Genomic DNA, 24091 nt, shown 5'->3' on the forward strand with positions numbered 1-24091 from the left:
AGCAAATTGTTTCTAAAGGAGAACAAGGATTGTCTCAGGAGTATACGCAATAATTTATCACTGGTTGGTAGAAATTTGGAGGTGAGAGAATAATATACAAGACTGTGTATTCAAGTTATAAAAGAAAATATAGACACACATAAATTAAACAATCTCTACCCCCCAAAAAATCCCACAAAAGAAAGAAAGTAAAATTAAAAATTCCTTTACTTGAACCTCTAATCCCACGCTCTTAACAGTTACAGGTTTTATCCTCCAGACCCCTCCTATGCACAAATAAGCATACAAAATCTTCATATTTTAAACAAAAGTGTAATCATTCTATATATATTGTTTTGTAATTTTTTAATTCAATGATGTATGATGGAAATATTTCCATAAAGATGGTCCAGCATTCCATTCTATGACCGGGTCATAATTAAGCTGATGCCTTACTAGTGGATACGTTGGTTGTTTCCAGTTTTCATTTTATACACACAACCACAATGGGGATCTCTGTACCATTATCTCTGCATGCCTGTGAACATTTCTAGAGGACATACTTGCATTGGTGGAACTGCCAGGTTTAGGGCAGGTCCACTGTAAGTTTTGCTAGGTATTGCCAAACTGCTTTCCCACCTACTTTCTCCTACCCTTGCAAGCACTGGGTATTATTAATCTTTACAAACTTGATAAAAAAAAGGTTTTCACTTTATCATGGGATTGAGCACTTTTTCATCTATCTTTAGTCATGTGTAAGTCTTCACTCACTCAACTACTATTCTTTACTGTGCGCCAGGCACTGCATATAAACTGTTGAAGTGAACAGAAATGACCCCTCCCTCTTCAGGAGATACAGGTATTTAAGTACCAACGGTGACAAACACTGAGAGAAAGATAAACGGTGTGACAGTAGAGAATAACAAGCAAGGAGACAAGGAATCTACTCAGAAACGATGGTCAGGAAAGGCTTCTTAAAGGAGGTGACACGTAGGAGGTGGGGGGGGCACAATTATGGGCTTAGGGCACAACCACTGCACAAATGCAGAGGAAGGACACAACTGCCATGGTTCAAGAGCAGAAAGGAGGTCCACGCACATGAGTCTAGTGGGAAAGGGAAAACGAGAATTTATTTTTCTCTCAATTGCCTGTTTGTGTCCTTTACTTGTTTTTCTAATGAGTTTTTAGCATTTTTCTTATTAATTTATAGAGGTTCTTTACATATGATGCTTTGTCCTTTGTCATATACTGCAAATATTTTCCCCAATTTATCTTTTTCTTTGAACAATGCTTACAGTATCTTACCAAACCAAAGTATTTATTTGGTCAACCTTGTCAATCTTTCCTTCTAGCTTACAGGTTTTATGTCATATTTAACAAGGCCTCTCTAATGCTAAAATTATAAAAATAATCCCCTGGTTAAATCTGAGGTTTCACTTTTTTCTATATTTAAATCTTTATTCCACCTGGAATTTATCTGGAGTAAAAAGTGAGGTATGGATCCAGTTTTATACTTCCCTGCTCTTCTCTCAAAAGGCAGTCCATTAGTCCTAAAACCATTAACAGAATAATTTCTTTTCCTTGCTCAAATGAAGCACAAAGCTGTGTCCTTCAATTATAGATTATGTGTAGGGCTCCTGTCAGATTGGACTCTGGGATCTGTGTCTGAATAAGTGATGTGAGCTCTGCACAGATAGGGAATAATGAGAATAGCAAAGAAGGGGGACGACAACAATTGAAAACATCAATTATCAAATGCTGAGTGTACAACACGGAATTATAAAACAAGCACAATGTAAATATCCACTTAATAAATGGAGGAAGTAACAAAAGTATTAATAGCATATTTACCTTATATGTGTCTGTTGTTTAGTTAAGACACCCCACATGTCACTAATAATCTGCAAACAGATTTTGAAACACTTTAGAACAGTTGTTTTTGGAAAAACAAAATTTTAACTAATCTATCTCCTAAACTTTCAAACTTTTACTTAAAAATATAAGAAGTATGGAGATAAGAGATAACTCAGAAAACAGTAATAATTACAACAACATAATCTTACATTTGTACAGTACTTGATCATATCTAATACCCAGCAACTCTGTTCAGGTAGATTTTATTATCCTCCTTCGGTAAACAAGCAACAGCTCAGATGGGTTAAATGATCCCCCTGAAGGTGGACAACAACTAAAAGCAGTGCTGGGTCTTGAAACTTGACCTTTTGGTTTCTGATTCACATTCAGTGAATTCCACCATGCCATGGTTGTTGGCAATGCCTCTCCTTAGTTATACACACACGTAACAGGAGCACTGGCTCAGAGACTGATAAGCACAGCTAACTGACACCGTGTTTTCATATTTAGCAGTACCTAGGAGGTCACCTAACCTGAAATCCTATCCCCAGTGTGGATGTCCTCTATGACACTGCTGACAGGTTTTAATTCAGCTCTGAACCAGCCACTGCTTCAATCTATAACACTTTCCTAATCAGTCCAGATCAATTCTACCTCTTGGAATTGACCATAATTCTGAGTAGCCAAAATGAGTGTAGTCTTATTTCCAAGTGGCAGGCTCTTAAACAATGTGAAAATAATTATCCACTTTCCATTTGAATCATTCTTCTTTAAATCAAACACCCCAGCTTGTTTATCCTGATCTAATCATTTTCATCATTTCTAGCCATCCAGGTTGCTGTCTTTTTAACGCATTCTGGACTGCCAACATCTACTATTTTTTGATTACCTACTAGGTGCCCACCCACACAAAGTGTGCAAAAGTGCAAAGGGAGCATAGAGCCTGGCCTACAGCAGAAACTAACCATAAACTGATTAGATTTAAAAAGGGCTGTGAGACTACAAAGCTGAATACTGTCTACACCCAATGAGGGGGGGAAGGTGCAGAGTCTGATTCTCACTCTTCCCTTGCTTTTTAATGGACATCATGTGAGGCAGGTAACAACCTCTCTGATCTTCCAATTCTGCATCTGTCAAAAGGGGGATAAAAGGATCTGTGTACCCCACAGGGCTGTCAAACAACCATTTGAACTAACAAAGCTGAAATGTTTTGGGAAAGTACAAATATATAACATGAACAATAAATATAGTATAAAACATTCTACAAATAATATGACATTGTGTTAACACAGATATCAGTACCTAAAAATCAGACAACTTAGGGTCTATCATCTGTTTTTCGATTACAGATTAATGTCAATTCATTCTCTTAAAACACTTGCAGTTACAGAGTTAACCAACTCTTAAAAGAAAAAAGGATATCACACCTGCTCTTCACTAAAGACTGGAACTTCTCCGGCCTGATTTATATCTGGGTTTAGAATTTCATTATCAAAGCCAAGTTGGGAGTCTAACTATTTTATCGAGTTCAGTAATACATTGTTAATATTCTATTTTTTTTCTTTTGATTAATAATAAACTTGATCCAAGAGTTAGTGAGCACCACACAAATTACTTAGAAAGGCATATATTAAATATTTTAGGGAATTATTACATAGAAGACAAGTGAGTCAGTAATAATTTACACAGCAAAAACAATTGTCTCTGGGTCAATATGGCCTCTCTGATCACGTCTTTCCAAATATATGACTATCAAAACTTGAGCCATCCTTTTCCTATGTGTATTTTATACTGGCAGATAGAATATTTTTAAGGCCTATAAATGTTCTCAAAGGCTATTAGTAAGAAAATACAGAATTTGTCTCAATAAATCTACAAAACCGTGTCAGATTAACATGTAGCCTCATATACGTAACTGCTATGCAGAAACAAGAAAATGTATTATAAGAAACAGCTCTTAAGCGATAGACATACCTTTCTAACGACTGCAAAAAACACGACAAGAACAACTGGAAGCAACAATGTCTTTGTATACCTCAGCGGAGTCTGAAATTCAGAGAGGTTCTGTTAGAGGAAAACGTTGTTTTAAACAGACAAAATTCCATTTCAAATAATGAACCAAGTGAACTTTAAAAAGTATAAGTAGAGAAACATGAGCATTCACCCATTTAGGGTCCAATCTACCCACTGACACCCATCACAAAAATGAAGATACATTTCCATAGAAATGAACTTCTCCAAAATGTTGAGTTGAAAACACTAACAAAGTCCCCAAACACTTGTAAGTGTAAAATGTGACTAGAAAGATTACTGTTCACTTTTTGCACACTACTTTTCTAACTAAAGAGCCCAACTTAATATTCATCTAAGGTCAGCAGAACTCCTTTAAACGACACAAGCTTTTCCTGTATATTTTGTGGGGGATAAAAATCTTAACCCGATCCCATGATACATGCACATACACACACACACACGCACAAAGAATAATGACCAGTGTGTGCGAGAGGAATAAAAACACTTTTACATTTTCTTTAGTAACAATAAAAAACTACAGAAATTTTTTTTAAAATAACAAAGCCCCACACATTGCAATCCTATACACCTCTCAATAATTTGAAGTCACAGTCTTAAACAATCCTGTGCTTGAAATTTCTAAATTGCAATTGATTTGCTTACCACCAACACTTTCCCTCACAAAAACAATCCCATATTTTTGAGTCAAATATGTATGCTTTCCCAAATACGTTTATCAAGAGAAATCTAGTTTCAAACATATTTAAAATACTGGTACACTTTAATTCTATAAAGTACATAGTAAGTAGCATTTTCTGATATTCTCTCTCATTAGTCCAATTTTCTCACTTATTATTCTATATTAGACAAGTAATTTTGATAATTTATTATACAAAATGCATACTTCGTGAGTTAGAAGTCCCATTAAAAGGAGAATTTTTATGTTTTTCTTACTATTACCTTTATAAACATTTGCATAGTACTTTATGTTTTAAAATACATAAATATATTTCTAATTCATAAATTTTAAACTGTCTTAACCTAAGCAAAAAGTATATAACCAAAACTATTTTATTATTTAAAAAATTAGACATTTGCTAATGACAACTAACAATAAATGTCAGAAAAGTTGTAAGATATAGGTGTTTACCTAAAAAAGGCAATGTGTCAAAACTGTGTTACAAGTATTTAACAAAATTTAACAAAGAGTTCAAACAATTTTAACATTATATTACAAAACTTTGTTTATGGAAAACAGTATGGAGATTCCTCAAAAAATCAAGGATAGAACTACCATATGATCCAGCTATTCCACTGCTGGGTATTTATCCAAAGAACTTGAAAATACCAATTTGTAAAGGTACATGCACCCCTGTGTTCATTGCAGCGTTATTCACAATAGCCAAGACTTGGAAGCAACCTAAATGCCCATCAAGGGACGAATGGATAAAGAAGATGTGGTATACATACACAATGGAATACTACTCAGCCATAAGAAACGATGAAGTCCAGCCATTTGTGACAACATGGATGGACATTGAGGGTATAACGCAAAGTGAAATAAGTCAGAGGGAGAAGGTCAAATACCGTATGATTTCCTTCATTAAGTAGTAGATAATAACAACAATAAACAAACACATAGGGACAGAGATTGGATTGGTGGTTACCAGAGGGGAAGTGGGGAGGGAGGAGGGTGAAAGGGATAATTCGGTACATGTGTGTGGTGATGGGTTGTCTTTAGTATTTTGGTGGTGAACATGATGTAATCTATGCAGAAATAGAAGTACAATGATGTACACCTGAAATTTTTACAACGTTATAAACCAATGTTACTGCAATAAACAAAAAATTCAAAAAAAAAAAATAATAATAAAATAAACTGTACTAAAAAAAAATAAAAGGTATTTTTTAGTATTTCTCTTAAAAAGAAAATCAGATTAGCATTAGATTTGACAGCAACACTCTAGACCAGAAGATAGTGGAGTAACTTATTTAAGATACTCAAGGAAAGTTACATGAGCCAAAGATTTTGTCTGTAGCCAAACTGACCTTTATGTATAAAAGCCACGGATAAAATATTTTGAACAAGTTAAAACTCAGGAATTATTGTTCCCATGAGCCCTTCCTGAGGAATCCACTGAAGAGCAAGCTTCACACAACCAAGAAAGGGCAGGAAGGGCTTCAACCCCAGAACTTGCAGTGAGCATTAAAAATAATGACCTACAGAACTACAACAATGACAAGGACACAAAGGTGACAGTATGAGTGGTTACATGTGCTGACAGTGTAGAGACAAGGAGACTCTTAGAAATGGAGTAAGAGGGGGAGAATATATAGGAAGTAAAATAATCTCACTGATTATAGTATTACGATAAATTAGAAACAGGTGGGAAATAGGGGAGGGGCAAGCAGTGACTAGCTAAGTTCGGGATAACTCTCAGGAGGAAACCAATAGAAAGGACTAAGGTTAATATATAATATAAAAGTGTTAATATAAGGGAAACAAAATTATAAAACTTTCTCAGGACCAAAGGATATACTAAAGAGAGTGTATACACGCAAGAACAAACGCAGAGGAAACAAACCACACCTGCATGTGTGTTCTATTAGAATTACAAGTTCTTTTATTTTAATATTTTGTTGTAATTGTCGATTTTATTCTAAGCATAAAAATAGTTATATATGCTCACTGTAAAAACTAGAAAATGCAGGAAAATAAAGAAGACAATCAATTTCACATTTTAATCAGTTATCAGCATTTCCTCCCCAATGGACTGTCTATACATCCTTCACTCATTTCTGCATATATGTGTGGGGTGGGGATGTGTTTTTGGTGGTGGGGAGGGATAAGAGTCCTTGATAATTTTTTTTATTGATTTGGACAAGCTCCTATACTAATTACATTAATTTCTAGTTTCATTTGTTAAATTTATGGCAAGAATCATCCCAGTTAGTCATTTGCTTTTTAATTTTTACAATATTTGATGTACAGATGTTTTAAGTTACATGCAAATCTATTAATCATTCTCATATGTGTTCTTATACTGGTTTTATGCTCATTAAAGAATGAAGTTAATCTTCATTGAAATGTCTCTCAAATTTATTTTTCAGGCTTCATTTATTTTTAACACACGAATTAACTATAAAGAAGTTTGGTGTATAATATGATACAAGGCTTTAACCTGACTCCCCAGCCCAAATCCAATTTTTCAAATAATATTCATTAAATAATGCATCTTTTATCCATTTACCTGTGATGCTCTCTTCTTCGTATTAAGTACATACACATAAACATAGTTAAGTACATACACCTGGGTCTATCCAGCACTGTCTGTTTTTAGCCATAAAAATGTTCCTGTATTGGTATCCCTGTACTTTATATACTGTTGCTATCCATTCTCATTTCTAAAAGGGAAAGATCTCTCTCATTGTTTTTACTTTCTTTTAATAGCAAAATATAATTAAAATATGGTTATTGTAGAAAATTTAGAAGATGCAAATTACAAAAAAAGTTAATCATTGATTACCTCTCCACCCAAAAACCACTATTAAAATTTTGCTCTCTTACATTTTATTCTATGTGTGCTAATTATAGGTAAGTAAGATCATACCATTTTGCTTACTCCATTATACATCTTAAGTGTTGTCCATATCAGTGATATCACATTAAATTGTTCCCTTTTCCCCACTATATGGACATACCATACAATGGATGCACTCTCTGAACTGGCACCATACTCTTGTCTCTACAGCACGGTCCTTGTGAAGATACGTATAGAGACGGGAAATGCCAGGCTAGAAACAGCTTTGCCATTTTCTTCAAATTGACTGCAGTCACACTACGCCTCAATAAACAATTTCTTCTACCACATAACTCATGGTTCACACTCTTAGGTTGTAGTGGCATGTATAGCCCATGTATAGCCTCAATAATGGTAAAGGACTTCCACCACGTCCTAATTCTCTGCTGATGTTTACTCTCTACTTCCTTCACCACTTCCTTAAAAGAGTCTTGATCTGCTATGGACAGGCATTTTAATGCCTTGCAAGATACTCTTCCTTAGTTTCTTTCAGCAGGTTCAACACTATCATCTGTATACTTTTTATCAGCCATTATGTGTCAAAACCATTTGCCAGAACACAGGAAATAAAGACTGATAGGTCACTGGAGTAAACAGTACATCTTCAGAACTCGCTCCACTCAGAATGTCTGGTTGATAAGTTTGCAGTGTGGTGCACTGTTGTCCACTGGTCTGTAACTCAGGACATGGGGCAAACCCAGTGGGGATCAAGGGGGAAAATGAATGTGTCAACAGAGTACTGATGGCCAGTTTACTACATATACACATACAGCTTTGAAGGAAAATGCTTCACAGAAAATAAAATATCATAATAAATCAGGGCCACATGGGTGGTGTTAAAAAAGACACACATGTATACATGTTTGTTGAACCAAACCAGCTCATAAAGTACTGAAAAATAATATTTTATATAAGATACCACTAAAATATCAAAGCACTTTCCTATGTACCTCATTCTGTCCTCACAATATGTTTTTAGCACACTACTAGAAACGAGTAAGCTATGGCACAAAGAATAAGAGTCACTTGTTCAAGCACGTCAAGTAATACTGCAGACTTCTGTCTCACAATCCACTAAATTACTCTCTGGTTTCCTTCTAAACATCTGAATACAGTTTTAGAAAGAAGAATGTTGTTGGAATGAAATCTTGTACTCAATGATATTTTAAAGCAATGAGATCATTCAAACAACCAACCACAAAATGACTGGAAATGTAAGAGCTTGAGAGCATCCCTGAATTAATGGTATTCCTGAAAAGCAGCAACTTGAAAAGCCTCTGTTTACTCATCCAAAAAACTACTGCTGGACTGAATACATGTCCCTAAATTATCAAAATGAGAAAAAATCATATATTTCAGGGAGCTGTATTATTGTAAACAGGAACATCCTCTAAGCTGCCAGATTTTCCTTTTCCTTCAAACTGAGATAACAGCAGAGGAGACAGTCTCAAATAGCAGGAGCATCTTTTCTGAAAAATTAATGGACCAAAACCTAAGGAAAGAAAACTAGAAATCACATCTTACCTCCTTTTCCATAAAGTCAAACTCTGCTGCACAGGTATACAATAAAGTATCAAAATCCTTGTAACTGAAGAATTTCGATGTTAATAAGTTGCCAATATGAGCCTAGTAAGGAATAAAGTGAGGTACCATTAGATTATGCCACATATTGTAATAATGCATTTTAACCTTAACAGTATCTAAAAATAGTCTTCACTACATTCTAGAGCTCACTGTTCCCACACCAGGTTTGCTTCTGTTACAGAAGAAAGTGCTGTACCCTCCAACTTCAGTTCTCCCTTCTTTTGCTGACAAATGATAGCTCCAACACCACCCTGGCTTCCACAATCGATCATTGACACACCAAAGGTTTTTATCCCTGGGTCTTTCCTGCTCAATGTGCTAAGCCTGGTGAAATACGCTGCACAATATCTCCTTTGCTGGGGTGGGCTTGGTAACACACACAGATGTCGATCATAAAGGGACAAGTGCAATGGAGTACAGAAAAGGAAACAGTAATTCAGATTTCCGTAAAGGGGATTGAGAAGACTTTTTGAAAGAAGTAGAAAATGGGCAGGACTTGGAATAAAATGCACCTTTTGACGGACAATCAACATTGTGTAGTTTTTACATGTCACCAAGTGCTCTCAGTTATGTCACCTCACTCACTTCCCACAAAAGCCAAGTGAGGAAGGTTGCATTGTTTTCATTTTAAAAATGAGAAAAAAACTTCCCACTTTTCAATTCATTATTGTCTAAAAAAGCAAGAACCAAAGAAAAGGGGGAAAACTATATATAAGACAAAACAATAACTAAAACCCTAAAGGAAACCTACATGAAGTGGGGGGATCAGGGTGAGAGGAGAAACTAAAGGGTGGTGGGAATGTGCTGAAGAATTTCAAATATTTTGTCTTGTTGGGGAAGAAATATATGCTGATAAGTTTAAGAATCAATAGGGAGAATATACAGTACCTAAAATAGCAGAAGAAAGCTATCCAATGAAAAGGAGAAAAAAATCTAAAAAGCAAGTAAAATAGTTGAAAAATCTCAAACAAAATGGAAGAAAGAAGTCCCCACATTGATAATTGCCATATATACAAAGAGCTTAAATCCACTAATTAAAGGACAGATGCTCAAATTAGATTTATAGAAAAAAAAAACAATATTTTATCATCTACAAAAAATACTTAAAACAAAAGTATGCAGAAAGGTTGAAAACAAAAGAAGAGAAAAAGATATACCAGATAAACTGAACCAAAGAAATCGAGGTTAGCAATTGTAATGTCTCACAAAACTGAACTCAAGCAAAAAATATATGAAAAGACAACGAATGACAGTATATGCTGGTAAAATAAATAGCAAAGCAAGATTATACGTATCATGAACATATTTGCAGTTAACAGTATTGACTCAAAGTGTATAAAAGAACAACTGAAAAAACAGTAGGAAGAAATAAGTTGACAGTGTTCATTGGAAATGTTAAATATTTCCTTCTAAAATAGAAAAAGTAGACAGACAACATAAAATCTGAATAATATTACTAATAAGCTCACAGAGAATACAAACTTCACAAAGAGAGAATACATGTTATCCTCAAACACAGGTAAAATATTTTTTTAAAAGTGTTCACATACCATGCCAAAATAAATTTCAAAGAATTGATGTAATACAAATCATTTTTTTCTAATCATAAATGCAGTAAAATTGGAAAATGATAACTAGAAATGGCTTTAAAAATCCTTTTGCCTAGAAACTAAACAACATAAAACTTAATAACCGTCAGGTGAAAAGAAAATCACAAAATAGTTAATTTGTAAGACACAAAAAAGTCCTATTTATACGGAAATTTATAGCTTTTCAATGCATTTATCAGAAAATGAGAGGTTGAAAACAAAAGAATCAAGCACTTTCCCTCAAGCATCAGAAAAAGCTACAGAACAAGCCCAAAGAAATAAGAAAGGAAATGAGGATGACAGAATTCAGCGACAAAAAAAAATATAACAAAAACCAAAGAGGACGTAAAAAACGGTGGTACTTTGAAAATATTAATATGATAAATAGAAAGTAGGAAAAATAGCAAAAAAACAAAGAACAGCTCTTTATAGGAGACGAATAAAATATTAATTCCAAATTCAAATAAGAAAAACTAAATAAAAGAATATAAAAGACCATTTCACATGTATGCAAAAATTTCAATAAGAATTTTTGCTAACTGAATCCTACAATAATTGTTTTAAAAACAGAATCCATTTGATCACATATATGAAACAGGTAAGTTTCCTCTAAAGACATAAACTACCACAAACTTCCTAAAGAAAGCAATTTGCAGGAGAAAAGCCTCCCACAAAGAAAACTCCAGGCCCTGAGGGCTTCACGGTTGGATTTGACCAAACATTTAAGAAAGAAATAATACCAATTCTACACAAATTCTCTTTGAAAATAGGAGATTGAACAATTCTCAATAATTTTAGGAAGCTAATCTTACCTTGAAACCAAAACTAGACAAAAACATTATAAGAAAATAAATCTACAGTCTAATATCCCTCATGAATAGAGGCAAAAATCCTTAAAAAGAGTAGCCAACCAAATCCAGCAACATATAGAAAGAATAATACATCGTAAGTGAGGTTATGCAAGAAATACAAGGCTGGATCAACACTCAAAAATCAATGAATATGGGGACTTCTAGACATGGCAGAGGACGAAGTTGGTAAATCCCCTCCTCCAATAACAACTACAAAATTGGGTAAAACTGCCAAAAACAACTATATCAGGATCTAGAAATTGACCAAAAGGAAAACAAATTGAGAAATATTCATTCGTTAAAAAAAAGGATGAACTTTGGGTAGAAATAGTGGGAGTCTGGCATTCTTGCCTAGGTTGCTCCCATTCACCGTCAGCACCACAACCACCTCCCCGAGCTCAGTAGGCCCAACAGTTCTACCAGGGCAGGGCTGGCCGTGAAACGCAGAACCTTTGCTACTGGAGGGAGTTGACTTGTTTTGGGGCAGAGAGCAAAAAATCTATGCTCAGCAGTGCTGTCAGTAAAAGTAGCAAACTCAGTGGGAAACGAAAGGCGAAAGCTCACAGCTCTGCCAGCCCAAGGTTGCAGTCTCGGTGAGGTGAACAGCAGACTGGCAGACAAGCTAAGAAATTTTAGAGATTCTGGAAAGGAGACAACCAACAAGGGGTAGACAAGGTGGATTAGAAAGCTGCACACGTGTGCTGGGGGATCCAAGAGAGCCCAACCTCTCCACAAATCCATGACTGACTGGGAAGTGGTGCGCACACTCGTGGAAGATCCTAGAAGGTGCGGCAGACAGAAAAAGAAGGGATGAACTTAACGTTCAGACAAGAGTTAACATAGTGGGCTGAATGCCATCCTTTGAAAAACCTGTTAGCAAGGCTGGCCCTTGGCTGGCATCAGGAAGGTGATTTTGGGAGGCTCCCACCACCCTAAATAACAACAGTGGCTCACTGTACCTAAACTGTACAAACAATGTGGTTTATGCTGAATATCTACATTCTTTCTGGGAGTCTGGAATTCTGATACGTGCTAGGCAGAGGGTGCCTATGTTACCAGACCCCAGTCTAAACGCTGGGGCATGGAGTACTGAGCCTCTGGGTTAGATGCCATCAGGCTTCTACCAAGAAGAGTGTTGACGGGAGCAGGGAAGGGAAATCCAGGATATAGTGAGAAATGGCTCACTCAGTTCCTAAGGACAAGGAAGTACGTCTGATGATCTTAGAGAAGGGTGGGTGGAAATGCTTCTCAAGAGCTATGCAGCCTTGCCATTGTCTTCATTTGATCAGTGTCAAAATGAAGAATTTATGAGCTGATATCCTTGATCAATGTTATAGATTTCTGGAAATATTAAAGTTGCAACTAGATGATTCCTAATGTGGAAATAATTGTTTTTGTAGCACTTCTTTTGGCCCTGGTACAACATAAGGCTGTGATAGAAAATGACAATAGTCACTGTAACCTGAATCAATACCTTAAGTGGTTTGTCTTCCCCCAGTGAGGAGACAGATTCCATAAGCCTAGGACTTGGGCTATCTCACTTTTCTTCCAGTCATTCTCTGCATCCTGGCTAACAATCACCTTCGAGCTCTCATCTTCATGGCTGACTTCCAGGAGCCTTCCCTGACTCTTCCTCTGTGTACTCCTGTAGCACTTTGTACTTATTTTTATCATAGTTTTCATTACATTCGATTATATTTGCTAGAAATCATTCCTATCTCCCACTAGACCAGTGGTATTCAGTTCTGCGTCTCTAGAATGCATTCTACTGCCAGGCACACAGCAGGTACATATTGAATGAAGGAATAAATACATTTTAGACTACAGTTATATGCTTTTAAAAATTTTTCCGCAGGTTGTAGACCACTCATTTAATAGCACAGTTGTTTTCGATCTTTTTTAAGCAAAACATTCCCTTGTTCATATGAAAACCTGTATAAATGTCCAATATGTAAGAAAATCAAGTTCAACTGCCCTGGGTGAAAGAGGGGCTGGCAGGGGGACTGGGAAGTAAATGGACCCCACAGAAGAGTCCTTGAAGAACTCTCAGGACTTCATAGAACCCAGTTTCAAACCACAGCTTTAAGCTATTACAGGAGGAGGAAAGATAGCCAATTAAAATAAATTACAGAAAAAAATATGTGATTTACGTTGCTCTGTGTTGGTTGTTGTGTTGCTTTCTCTTTTCATTTAATTAATGTGCTTACTAAAACACCAAAATAAAACAGTCAAAGCAAAATTATGGATAGGAAGAATCCTTAAAGTTATAAAGCAAAATTATTCTCATTTTATTTTCTCTCCTACCCAAATGCCAAAACAAAACAAACCAACAACAACACTTCTGTTAATACGACTAACTTGGATTAAACTACCTACAAAGGCTTATAAGTAAACCTTTCACAAGCACTGACCAGAAAACTGGGGGAACAAAAGAATGAGACTATAATACGATGTACAAGTTTAAGAGGCTCTGAGGATGGCATCTTTATCTGTCATAAGAGGGGATTATAAAAAAGCCAGAGTAAAATGACTGAATAGACCTTAAAATTTGAGGTTAAGTCTCTAGAGCTTTCTTGTTTTAAAATCTTTGTGATACAGAAAGACCAATAAAATAAGAGAATTGCATCAAAAAACTAATTTGGGAGAATAGAGACTATCTTCATAGTCACATTTACTTTCTATTATAGTAAATAGATAAAAATAACAAGTGAACAGACTTCAACTTAGAATTTGGTTTCAATAGTGGTACTTTAATAACTCAGGTAATTCATTCTTAGCCTGATTCTTTTCAAGCCTTTCAAGTTTAAGCAAAAATGCACTTACATCATCTGCAATGCCAAAGATTTTAGATGTCAAATACTTGAGTATGATAGTTCCAAATAACCAAAAACATCCTTGGATAGCCTACAAGAGAAAAATATAACAAAACAAAAATAAACCAATGTTTCATACAGCCATTTCATAGACATAGCCTAGGAAGAAAAAATAAATGCTTTAACCACACATGAAATAATTATCTCCATATCCAAGAGAAAATGCTAAAAAACGCACCTTAAATGAAAGAATGTTACTCCAAAATCAAGGGGCTATCACTAGAAATAAAAATATACACATACAATCTTATCAAAATTAATTTATTTTATAGGAGACACACAGCAATTGCAGTTAAATTCTCCTTCTACTAATAGTTTCTTACATATGCACTGCTCCTCAGAAAAAACATGGCTCATAAAATAAATAAAACTGGAATTCTTTAACTACCTATTCAATATTAATCTTAACTTGCTTCATGAAAAGGGCAATTTGGCAAATTAAAATTGAGCCCTAATATGTTACAAAACTGTTAGATTTCCTGCATTACATAGATCATTTCCTTAAAAGTAAAACATAAAACCAATGATATATTTTAGAGAAGGAAAAAATATGCATTCAAATAGATTGATCCTTACCCATAAACTAAGTTCAGATACATTTATCTTCAGGAAATGTGGTTTCATTGCCAGTATACCCTGCAAGGAGAAAACAACATAGCACACAGCTAATACTTATAGACATAAATTCAAGTTCCAAAAAATACTTCTAAATAATAAGACTGTCAAGAACCTAAAATTCAGCACACTGTCAATGTTCCACATAGCATCACCACACGCTCAATGACTTCAAGAAATAGCCCTATATTATCCAAGGCAGATGAGGGCAGTTAGGAACTTTGCAGAGCTGAAAACAGAATCACCATACATATATTTCTATGGCTGATTTTACATCTCTGATTTACCTAAGAAATATGTAATAATTTCATAATTTTAGACAAGTGTCTTCTAGTCATAAGGTTTTCCTTAAGTTAAATATTATTAACTCTTAGAACAAGCTACAAATTAGTTTTTAATGGATCAACTACATACTTCTCTATCAAATCTTATGTCTTTCCAGGTACGTAATAGATTCCCAAAGAACAGTGCCTACAGGGATCTAAATCTACTTCAAACTTGGCAAAAATGTGGTTGGAGATCAAAATATAAATATATGAACCCAAATGAAATCTTCTCAGAAGTTTGTGACTATCTGAGAACACAAAACGTGAAAAGATTCAGGTTTCAAAGTGATAACAATAAATAAAAATAGGCAAATGCGTGTTCATGTTAAATATACAAAAACATACTATATTCTGTAATGGCTGGCAATATTTATTTTTATACACTAAAATATAGTAAATATACATAAATATGCTTAATTCATACCTAAGATACACCTCAGTGTCAAGCATCTAGTAGGAAACCTGACACACTATAGGTGCTCAACTAAACTGAAGAGAAATTTCCTGCAAAATGTACTTAGATTTTATTGATATGCAATCTTCCATTCAATGGCTTCCCTGTACACAAGTACCAAGAGCCATGTACTTCAACCTGAGGAAAACCAGGACTTGCCTGTGTAGACATGTAAAATATAGAATTGAGTACACTGTCACATTTCCTAATTACAAACAGAATTTACCGACTGTAAGACTATCATTAATCTCAACACACAGCAACTCAGTTAATGATTTTTTTTGTCATTGTTGAAAATACAGCATCACCATGTGCTAATTGCTAATTTCTGTGATTAAGTATAGTCAAGTCACACCACTTGAAAAGGATAGCAGTCTAGACCGGGAAGAGGCAGATCCTTGGGAAATCGGACCTTAAATAAATATTGTTTGTAAAATGGGACAAAGAAATAGGAGGTCTCAAATTTGTTAATGGGTTCTAGAAATCAAGAAAGTCAAAATGATCTGAGTAACTTAAATGATTATTCAAGTGGTAGGATACATTTCTGTTAAGAGTGCAATATGCTTTGCTCTTCAGGAAACCAGCCTAATACTCAAGCACATGCACTTTAAATATAAGGAATAATTTCTCTCCTCTTAGGTTTGCAAAACATTATAATAGTGAAACTCACTGATAAAAAAGGCATAACCACTCTGGAAGTCCTTAAATTTAGGAAGATTTATACTTAGAAAGTCCTCCTGCCAAAAGTGGCAGAAAGAGTTAGACGACCTTTCACGGTTTGCTCTAATTCTATAAGACAGTCTCCTGATAATCTAAATCTGTTCTTTATAGTGATTCAGCAAAATATAACTGACTCATCACCTGATTTAAACTATCTGAATATTTCATACAAATAGACAAAGGGGGAAAAACCTAAAAAACCAAGGCCTCAAGCGTCTGATGACAACGAACAAGGAGGAGAGACTGCAGTGAGATGCCAGAGGGAGGAAAAGAGAGTGGGGCAGGAATAGGATACAAACTGAAAAGAGGAGAGAAAGAAAGTAGACAGCAGAGAAACCTTTCTAAAATGAAACCTGGGACTAAAACTTAGGTGACGGAAAAGATGAGGAAGGAGAAAGATAGGACATTAGGACTATGAGGCAATGTGCTATGTTTTCCAATATTAACTTTTGTTGTGTTTCTTTCCTGATCTGGAAGTGAGTACTTGAACACTCTATCACATACAGATGCATTCAGTAAAACACTTGAGATGGTTCTTACAGAAAATCCCTCAGGAATCCCAAGCCAGTGATAAAGAAACTGATAAACCATTAGTTTAAAAAACAGCCATGTACTTAAGGAACACTTACCCAAATAATTACCAAAGAGGAAGCATAATAAGAAGTTAATAACATTGAGTTTCCAAACATCAAAACAAAACAAAGTGCAAGAGAAATCTGGAAAAATCCAAGAAAAATATAATTAATGCACATAAAACAAAAAAACATTGATTTTTATTCTGAAAATTGCACGTCCATGATAAACAAAATTCAAACTGCTCAAAAGGGAATATACAATGAAAACAGCCCACATTCTATCCCACACTTCAGAACCTGAAAGATCACCAATATCACGTGCACCCTTCCAGACATTCACGTGTACAAATTCTAGTTTACACTTTTTAAAAACCACAAATGAAAACTCAGCCCATAAATGCTGGTTTATATTTTTGCTTGCTTTTACTCTTAATTCGTTTCAGACAGCTTTCCATATCAATCCAAACTAATCTAATTCATCCTGTTTAATAACTGAATGAAGTAGTCCACTCTAGAGTTGTGCTATAGCTTAATTCACCAGTCCTCTGACTACAGCTGAACATGTAAGTGCTTTCTAGTTTAATTTTGTTATTTTGCTTTTCCTATTACAAACACTGCTGCGATAAACGTCCTTATGTGTATATCTTACGTACATGTCAACACATTCATGAGATAAACTACTAGAAGTGGAACTGATGGATCAAGGGTACACACAAATTAAATTCTGAAAATACACATAAATTAAAACTTGAAAAAATACTGACAAATTGCCATACAAAATATTGCACCAATTTACTCTCCCACCAATTGGGCATGAGAGTTCCTGCTGATACACACTCCTCCAAACACTTTTGAATATTTGCCAACCTAATAGGAGAAAGACGTTGTTTCACTGATTCACTTTTCCATTCTTTCAATAGTGGGTGAGACCCAGCATCTTTTCTTCTATTTGCTGTATGTTGTTTTGCACGTGTGTATATGAATTGCTTATTCCTGTTGCCCACTTTTCTATCAAGTTTTGGTTATTTTCCTTACAAGAGCTCTCTTTATATATTATAGAACATAGCTCCTTACCAAGCAAACATATAAATATTTTCCCAATTCATTTTTACCTTTGTTTGTGGTATTCTGTATTATGATTATTTTCCAAATTTTTATGTTAGTCAAATTTATCATTCACTTCCTTCAGGTCTTTAGGATTTAGCTCCATTATTAGAAAAGCCTTTAAAAATAAAATAATCCATGTTTTCTTCTCGAAGTTTTATTTTTGATCCATATATATGAATTTCCATATGAATTTTAGGATCACCTTAAGTTTCAAAAACTGACATTTTTATTAGAATTGCCTTATTCAATAATGTACATTACATTATATTTATCATTATATCTGTCCAATATTGAGTCTTTAGATCCAAAAATAATACATGTTTCCATTTCTTTAAATCTTCTCTTGCATACGTTAGTAGAGGGTAAAGTTTTCTTCATATAGATCCTGCATAGTAAGCTTATTTCAAAGTATATTATTTCTGTTGCTGTTGTATCAGAAATCTTTTTTCATCATATTTTCTGATTGTATACAGAAAAGTTATGTTAAATATGCATATATAAATATAATATTTCATTGTTTCTAGTAGTAGTTTATTAATTTGGGTTTTTTAGGTATTCAAAATCATATTACTTGCAATGATACTTTTATATCTTCATTTCCTATTTTTGAAACTTATTTTTTAGTCAGTTGTATCTGTTAATATTTATGCAACAATGTTAAGTAATAAGAGTGGCAGTAGGCATATTTATCAAGCTTCTGGCATTAATGGGAATAGTTCTATCGATTCATCATTTTGTGTGATACTAGCTTTTGGTTTAAAGTATATGTATTTAAAATTTCAATGAAATATCTATTTTCATTTGATTAAGATCTTAAAATCAGAAATAGATGTTGACTTTTATCAAATGCCTTTATAGCATCAAAGGAAATGATCATATTATTCACCTTTTTAAAAATATATTAATGTGATAAATTATATTAACATACTTTCTAATGTCAAATCATTCTTGCATTCCTGGAATGAACTTAACTTGTCATGGTATATTATTCTCATATACTTAACTAAATGGATAAGTAACCAAAGTCTCATGACAATAGTGTTTTTCCATAAGTGCTAAAATTTAAGACCAACTCTAAAACTTTCCCAATCGATTTTGCCAAAAATTAACAGAATACCATCACTTTGAATAAACAGATTCATAATCAAGAATCAGGCAAAGCAATAAAAGGTATTCAAGAGAAAATATAAAGTATCTGTATTTTAGCAGGTTAAAAAAAATGAACAATCATGTTAGTGAACTTGAAAACTCAGATGATATGGGAAAATTCCTAGCAAAATAAAAGTTATCAAAAAACGACTCAAGAAAAAAGTCTAAATTGTCCTAGTATCATAAAATAACTTAAATCAGTAATTTAAAATCTGTCTACAAAGAAAATAACAGACCCGTATAATTTAACAGGCAAGATCTACCAAACTTTCAGGGAATATTCCTTCCAATCTTACACAAAATCTACCACAGACAGAAAGAGGAGGGACAATTTACAATTAATTCTATGAGGCAAGAATAAATCTGATATCAAAATCAGTCAAGTATAGCTCAAAGGTTCTGGGAAAACGGCAGGAATCTGTCTCCCCCTCAGACACTAATTGCCCTGGCCAAATGTGTCTGATGGACCTATTTTTGCACTTGGGAGTCTATCAAGAATTGCAACTTCTATGAGAACTTTTGGACAGGAAATTGTAGTTAATTTCAGTCAACTTCAGCTCTTAGCTCAGCAGCAGCTACCCATCTCTCATACACCAGCCATGATGCAAACAGCCCTGCATGAGTTTAAAAGCACAGGCAATAAAAGCAAAATAAATAAGTGGGACTACATCAACCTAAAAAGCTTCTGCAAGGCAAAAGATACAATCAACAATATGAAGAAGCAACCTACGAATGGGAGAAAATATTTGCAAAATATATATCAGATAAAGAGTTAATATCCAAAATATATAATGAATTCATACAACTCAACAGCAAAAAAAAAAAATAAAAATAAAAATGGGCAGAGAACCTAAACAGACATTTTGTCGAGAAAGACATACAAATGGCCAACAGGTACACGAAAAGGTGCTCAACATCACTGATCATTAGGGAAATACAAATCAAAACTACAATGCGACATCACCTCACACCTGTTAGAATGACTATTATCAAAAAGACAAGAGACAAGTGTAGACAAAAATGTGAAGAAAAGGGAACCCTTTCTCCCACTGTCGGTGGGAATGTAAATTGGTACAGCCACTATGGAAAACAGTAATGTAAGAAATTAAAAATAAAACTACCATATGATCCAGCAATCCCAAAGAAAATGAAAACAGGATCTCAAAAAAGATATTTGCACTCCTATATTCATTGCAGCACTATTTACAATAGCCAAGACAGGGTAAACAAGCTACATTTCCATCAATGGATGAATGGATAAAGAAGATATGGTACATACATACAATGGAATATTATTCAGCCATAAGAAAGAAGGAAATCCTGCCATCTGCATCAACATGGATGAACCTTGAGAACAGTATGCTAAGTGAAATGACCCACTCAGAAAAAGACACATACTGCATGACTCCACTTACATGAAGTACCCAGAGTAGTTAAAATCATAGACATATATAGCAGATTGGGGGTTTCCAGGGGCTGGGAGGAGGAAGGGGAATAGGGAGTTTTGTTTAATGGGTATAGAGTTATAATTTGACAAGATGAAAAGAGTTGTGGAGATAGACAGTGGTGATGGTTGCATAGCAAAATGAATGTACTCAATACCATTGATACATATACTTAAAAAGATTAAGAGGGTAAATTTTACGTTATGTGTATTTTACCACAATAAAAAAATGGGAAAAAATTCCTTTTTGGAGACACTTCTATGTCTTTTTTCCTTTATGTAACTATAGGGATTTAAGAACTTGTAAAGTGATAATGAAAGAAGATACTCCACAGTTAGTAAGTAACTAGGTTCCATAGTTAGTAAGTCACATCACAAAGCAGATATCATTTACCCAAGACAGGTTCTACTACAAACTAAACCTGTGTAATATTAGTACTGTTATAACTATAACTTTAAGTCAGAGTCCTCATCCATAGTTACCTACGTGACTGTGTGATTGACAGACTCTAAATGCTTAACAATTATTCTGATTTTTACTGCAATGTAAAAAAAAAAAACTAAAGTATTAAACAGTTTGAAAAAAAAAAATAAGCCAAGTGTAAAAGAAGAATAATTACTATCCAATCCCAGTCACGAACAGATTTAAAAATCCTAACAAAATAATAGCAAAGTGAATCCAGCAATATATAAAAATTGTGTTTAGAAAAGCAAGGTTTCTTAATGTAGAAAATCAATTAATATAATTCACCACAATAACATAATGAAGAGGGAAAAATACACAGGATCATCTAGACAGATACAGAAGAGCATTTCAAGAGGCTTAGCCTTTACTAATTTCTTTTAAAAAGTGCTCAAAACATGATAAGAACATGTTAAAAGGACAAAGAAGTCACGTTGAAGTAGCAACTCTGGGGCAATCCAAGCATCAAAATAAATAATGGAAACAGTTGATTACACTGCAGCGAATAAAGCAGATGCAATTTTCTCCTGGACATAAGAGAAAAATTGGTAGGAGATCTGAATAGAAAAGTCACAAAAGGAAACATAAAGGGCCCATAAACACACATTCGGCTTTATTGAGAATCAGAGAAAATGCAAATTAAGGTCATAAGATACCATTCTATACTCACCAGATTGACAAAATAAAAAAAGATGCAGAATAATATGAACTGCTATACATTACTGTTTGAAGCAGTCTAATCATTTTTGAAAAACAATGCAGTATTAAATTATGAAGTTGAACATGCATATAATTTACCTCCCAGAAATTCTACTACTAGGTAACTACCCTAGAGAAACTTAATATATATGCCCCAGGAGGTAAGTGTAAGAATGTACAGCATTCTTCATAAAAGAAAAAAGAAGAGAAAAAACCTAAATGTCTTTCAACAAGAAAATGGATAAGTTGTGCTTTATTTATACAACGGAAAATATAAAGCAAAGAAAATGTCTGAACTCCAGTAACATAGAAATCCCAGAAACCTGATTGAAACTGTAAGTCTTGTAAAAGGATACCATTTTTACAAACCTTTTTAAAAGCAATACCAACATTTAATAATAAAAATATATTATTTAAGAATACATATATGGTAAAGTCATAAAGGAAAGCAAGTGAATTATAATTTAAAAAGTCAGGAGAGTGGTTATCTCTAGCAGAAGTGAAGGGGATGTGTTCAGGGCACACAAGGGCTTCAAAATCATGATGGTTCTTTCAATTGGAGGGTAGGCTCGTGGTTGTTCATTTCATAACTTTGTTCATAACATCCCTAAATATTATACATGGTCTTTTATATGTATCAATTATTAGAGAATAAAAAATAATAATGGCGTATTATAAAAACATCAAAATTACAGGAAAAAGAAAACATCAAAATTCTAAGAACTAATGACAAAAACAAATGTTTTTAAAGAATAGACATTCACCAAAATCAACCATCCAGCCTTAGGCCTTTGTTCTAGCTGTTCCACCAACCTAGAATATTCTTTTCCATGACATCTACTTAGCTAACTCCCTCTCCTCCTTCCAATCTCTGCTCCACTCTCCCCTTTCTCAGTAAGATCTGCTCTAACCAACTCATTTGACACCTCCATCTCCCACCCCCTGAAGCTGGCATTCCTGATCTCCCTGGGGAACCATGACTTGTTCTTTTTTTCTATGGTCCTTACCACCTTCTAACCTACTATATAATTTACCCATTTACTATGTTTATTATTTATCCTCTGTCTTCTCTCCTTCCTCCACTCTACTAGAATGTAATCAACAAGTATGCTGGGATCTTTACAGTTCTGTTCACTGGTATGTCCCACATGCCTGGACAGCTGGTGCTCAGTAAATGAACATTCTACTTCATTTCAACAGAAGGCTCCTGGATAATATACAATTCCATGCTTCTCTTTTGTGAAGTATCTCTTTTACTGATAACACAGAAGTCAGGCACAACCTCAAATCAGATAATATGACCTAAATTAAAATTTTCTGGGTGGCCTACTTAAAACAAGGTCTGTTAATTATATCATAGTTTTTGAATGACACCTGTTTTAGTTATGGAATCATATTACAACTAGTTTCAACCATGAAGAAATCAAACACTAATTAGGAGTTTGTTTTAAGGTCAAACTAAATGGAAAAAAGAAATTAAAAACCATTACCATGTGCATATAAATGATCTTCTGTAATTTGCATCTATCAATATATCCCACAACATATACTGAAAATAATGATGCAATCTGAAATTTAAAAAAGAAGTTAAAAGATAAAAATTATATATACAATGAATACCTATAAGAATGAAGAAAAAATTACCTTTACTGCTGTTTCCAATTGATTTATATTTATATTGAAAGGTAGATCTTTAGTTTCCCTCTTACCTGCCAATCTATTATTGAATATGGTCAATATATTAATGTAGCAAATATCAGTTGATTTTTCTCTTCCATAAACAGCTCTCTCAATTAACCATATACATTATCTACTTTGTGGATTACCCAAAACAATACTCATTTTAATGTCAAGGTGACTGTACTGTCAATATGTACAATAACAAAGTACCGTGCCCAATAAAAAAATATGAAAATTTAATTATAATATATGACAATTAATACATAATTGGGGAAGGTACGTTAAACTCGAAAATAATTATTTAATGCATGTGTGTGTAAAAATACATTAAGTTCTGCTTGTTGGTCACTCTTTACAAGTATCTCCATTAGTCTTCTCTTTCATTTATCCAGATAGTCACGTTAGTTATTATCAAACTTCAAATAAGAAGGAATACTTTCATTACAAAGGTATTTTTAACTTTCTTTTCAGTTTTGAAGAAAATTGTGTACGTATTTACCAAAAATTCTAAGAGTACTGGAGTTACTTAGATGAA

At 34.1% G+C, this 24091-nt stretch overlaps 1 protein-coding gene across 1 annotated transcript in view; it reads right to left on the minus strand.

Annotated features, from left to right (window-relative positions):
• The window catches only part of DPY19L1 (dpy-19 like C-mannosyltransferase 1), a 107867-nt gene that overhangs the window by 15481 nt on the left and 68295 nt on the right, over window positions 1-24091 (minus strand). Inside the window, 7 exon segments of the mRNA XM_014785823.2 lie at window positions 1831-1880; window positions 3808-3879; window positions 8952-9053; window positions 14275-14355; window positions 14901-14960; window positions 17069-17155; window positions 23367-23444. Of these exon segments, the coding sequence (XP_014641309.2) occupies window positions 1831-1880; window positions 3808-3879; window positions 8952-9053; window positions 14275-14355; window positions 14901-14960; window positions 17069-17155; window positions 23367-23444 (530 nt within the window).

This window comes from Ceratotherium simum, chromosome 1 (assembly GCF_057802395.1).
Source record: "Ceratotherium simum simum isolate JZ-2026a chromosome 1, ASM5780239v1, whole genome shotgun sequence".
NCBI lineage: Eukaryota > Metazoa > Chordata > Mammalia > Perissodactyla > Rhinocerotidae > Ceratotherium > Ceratotherium simum.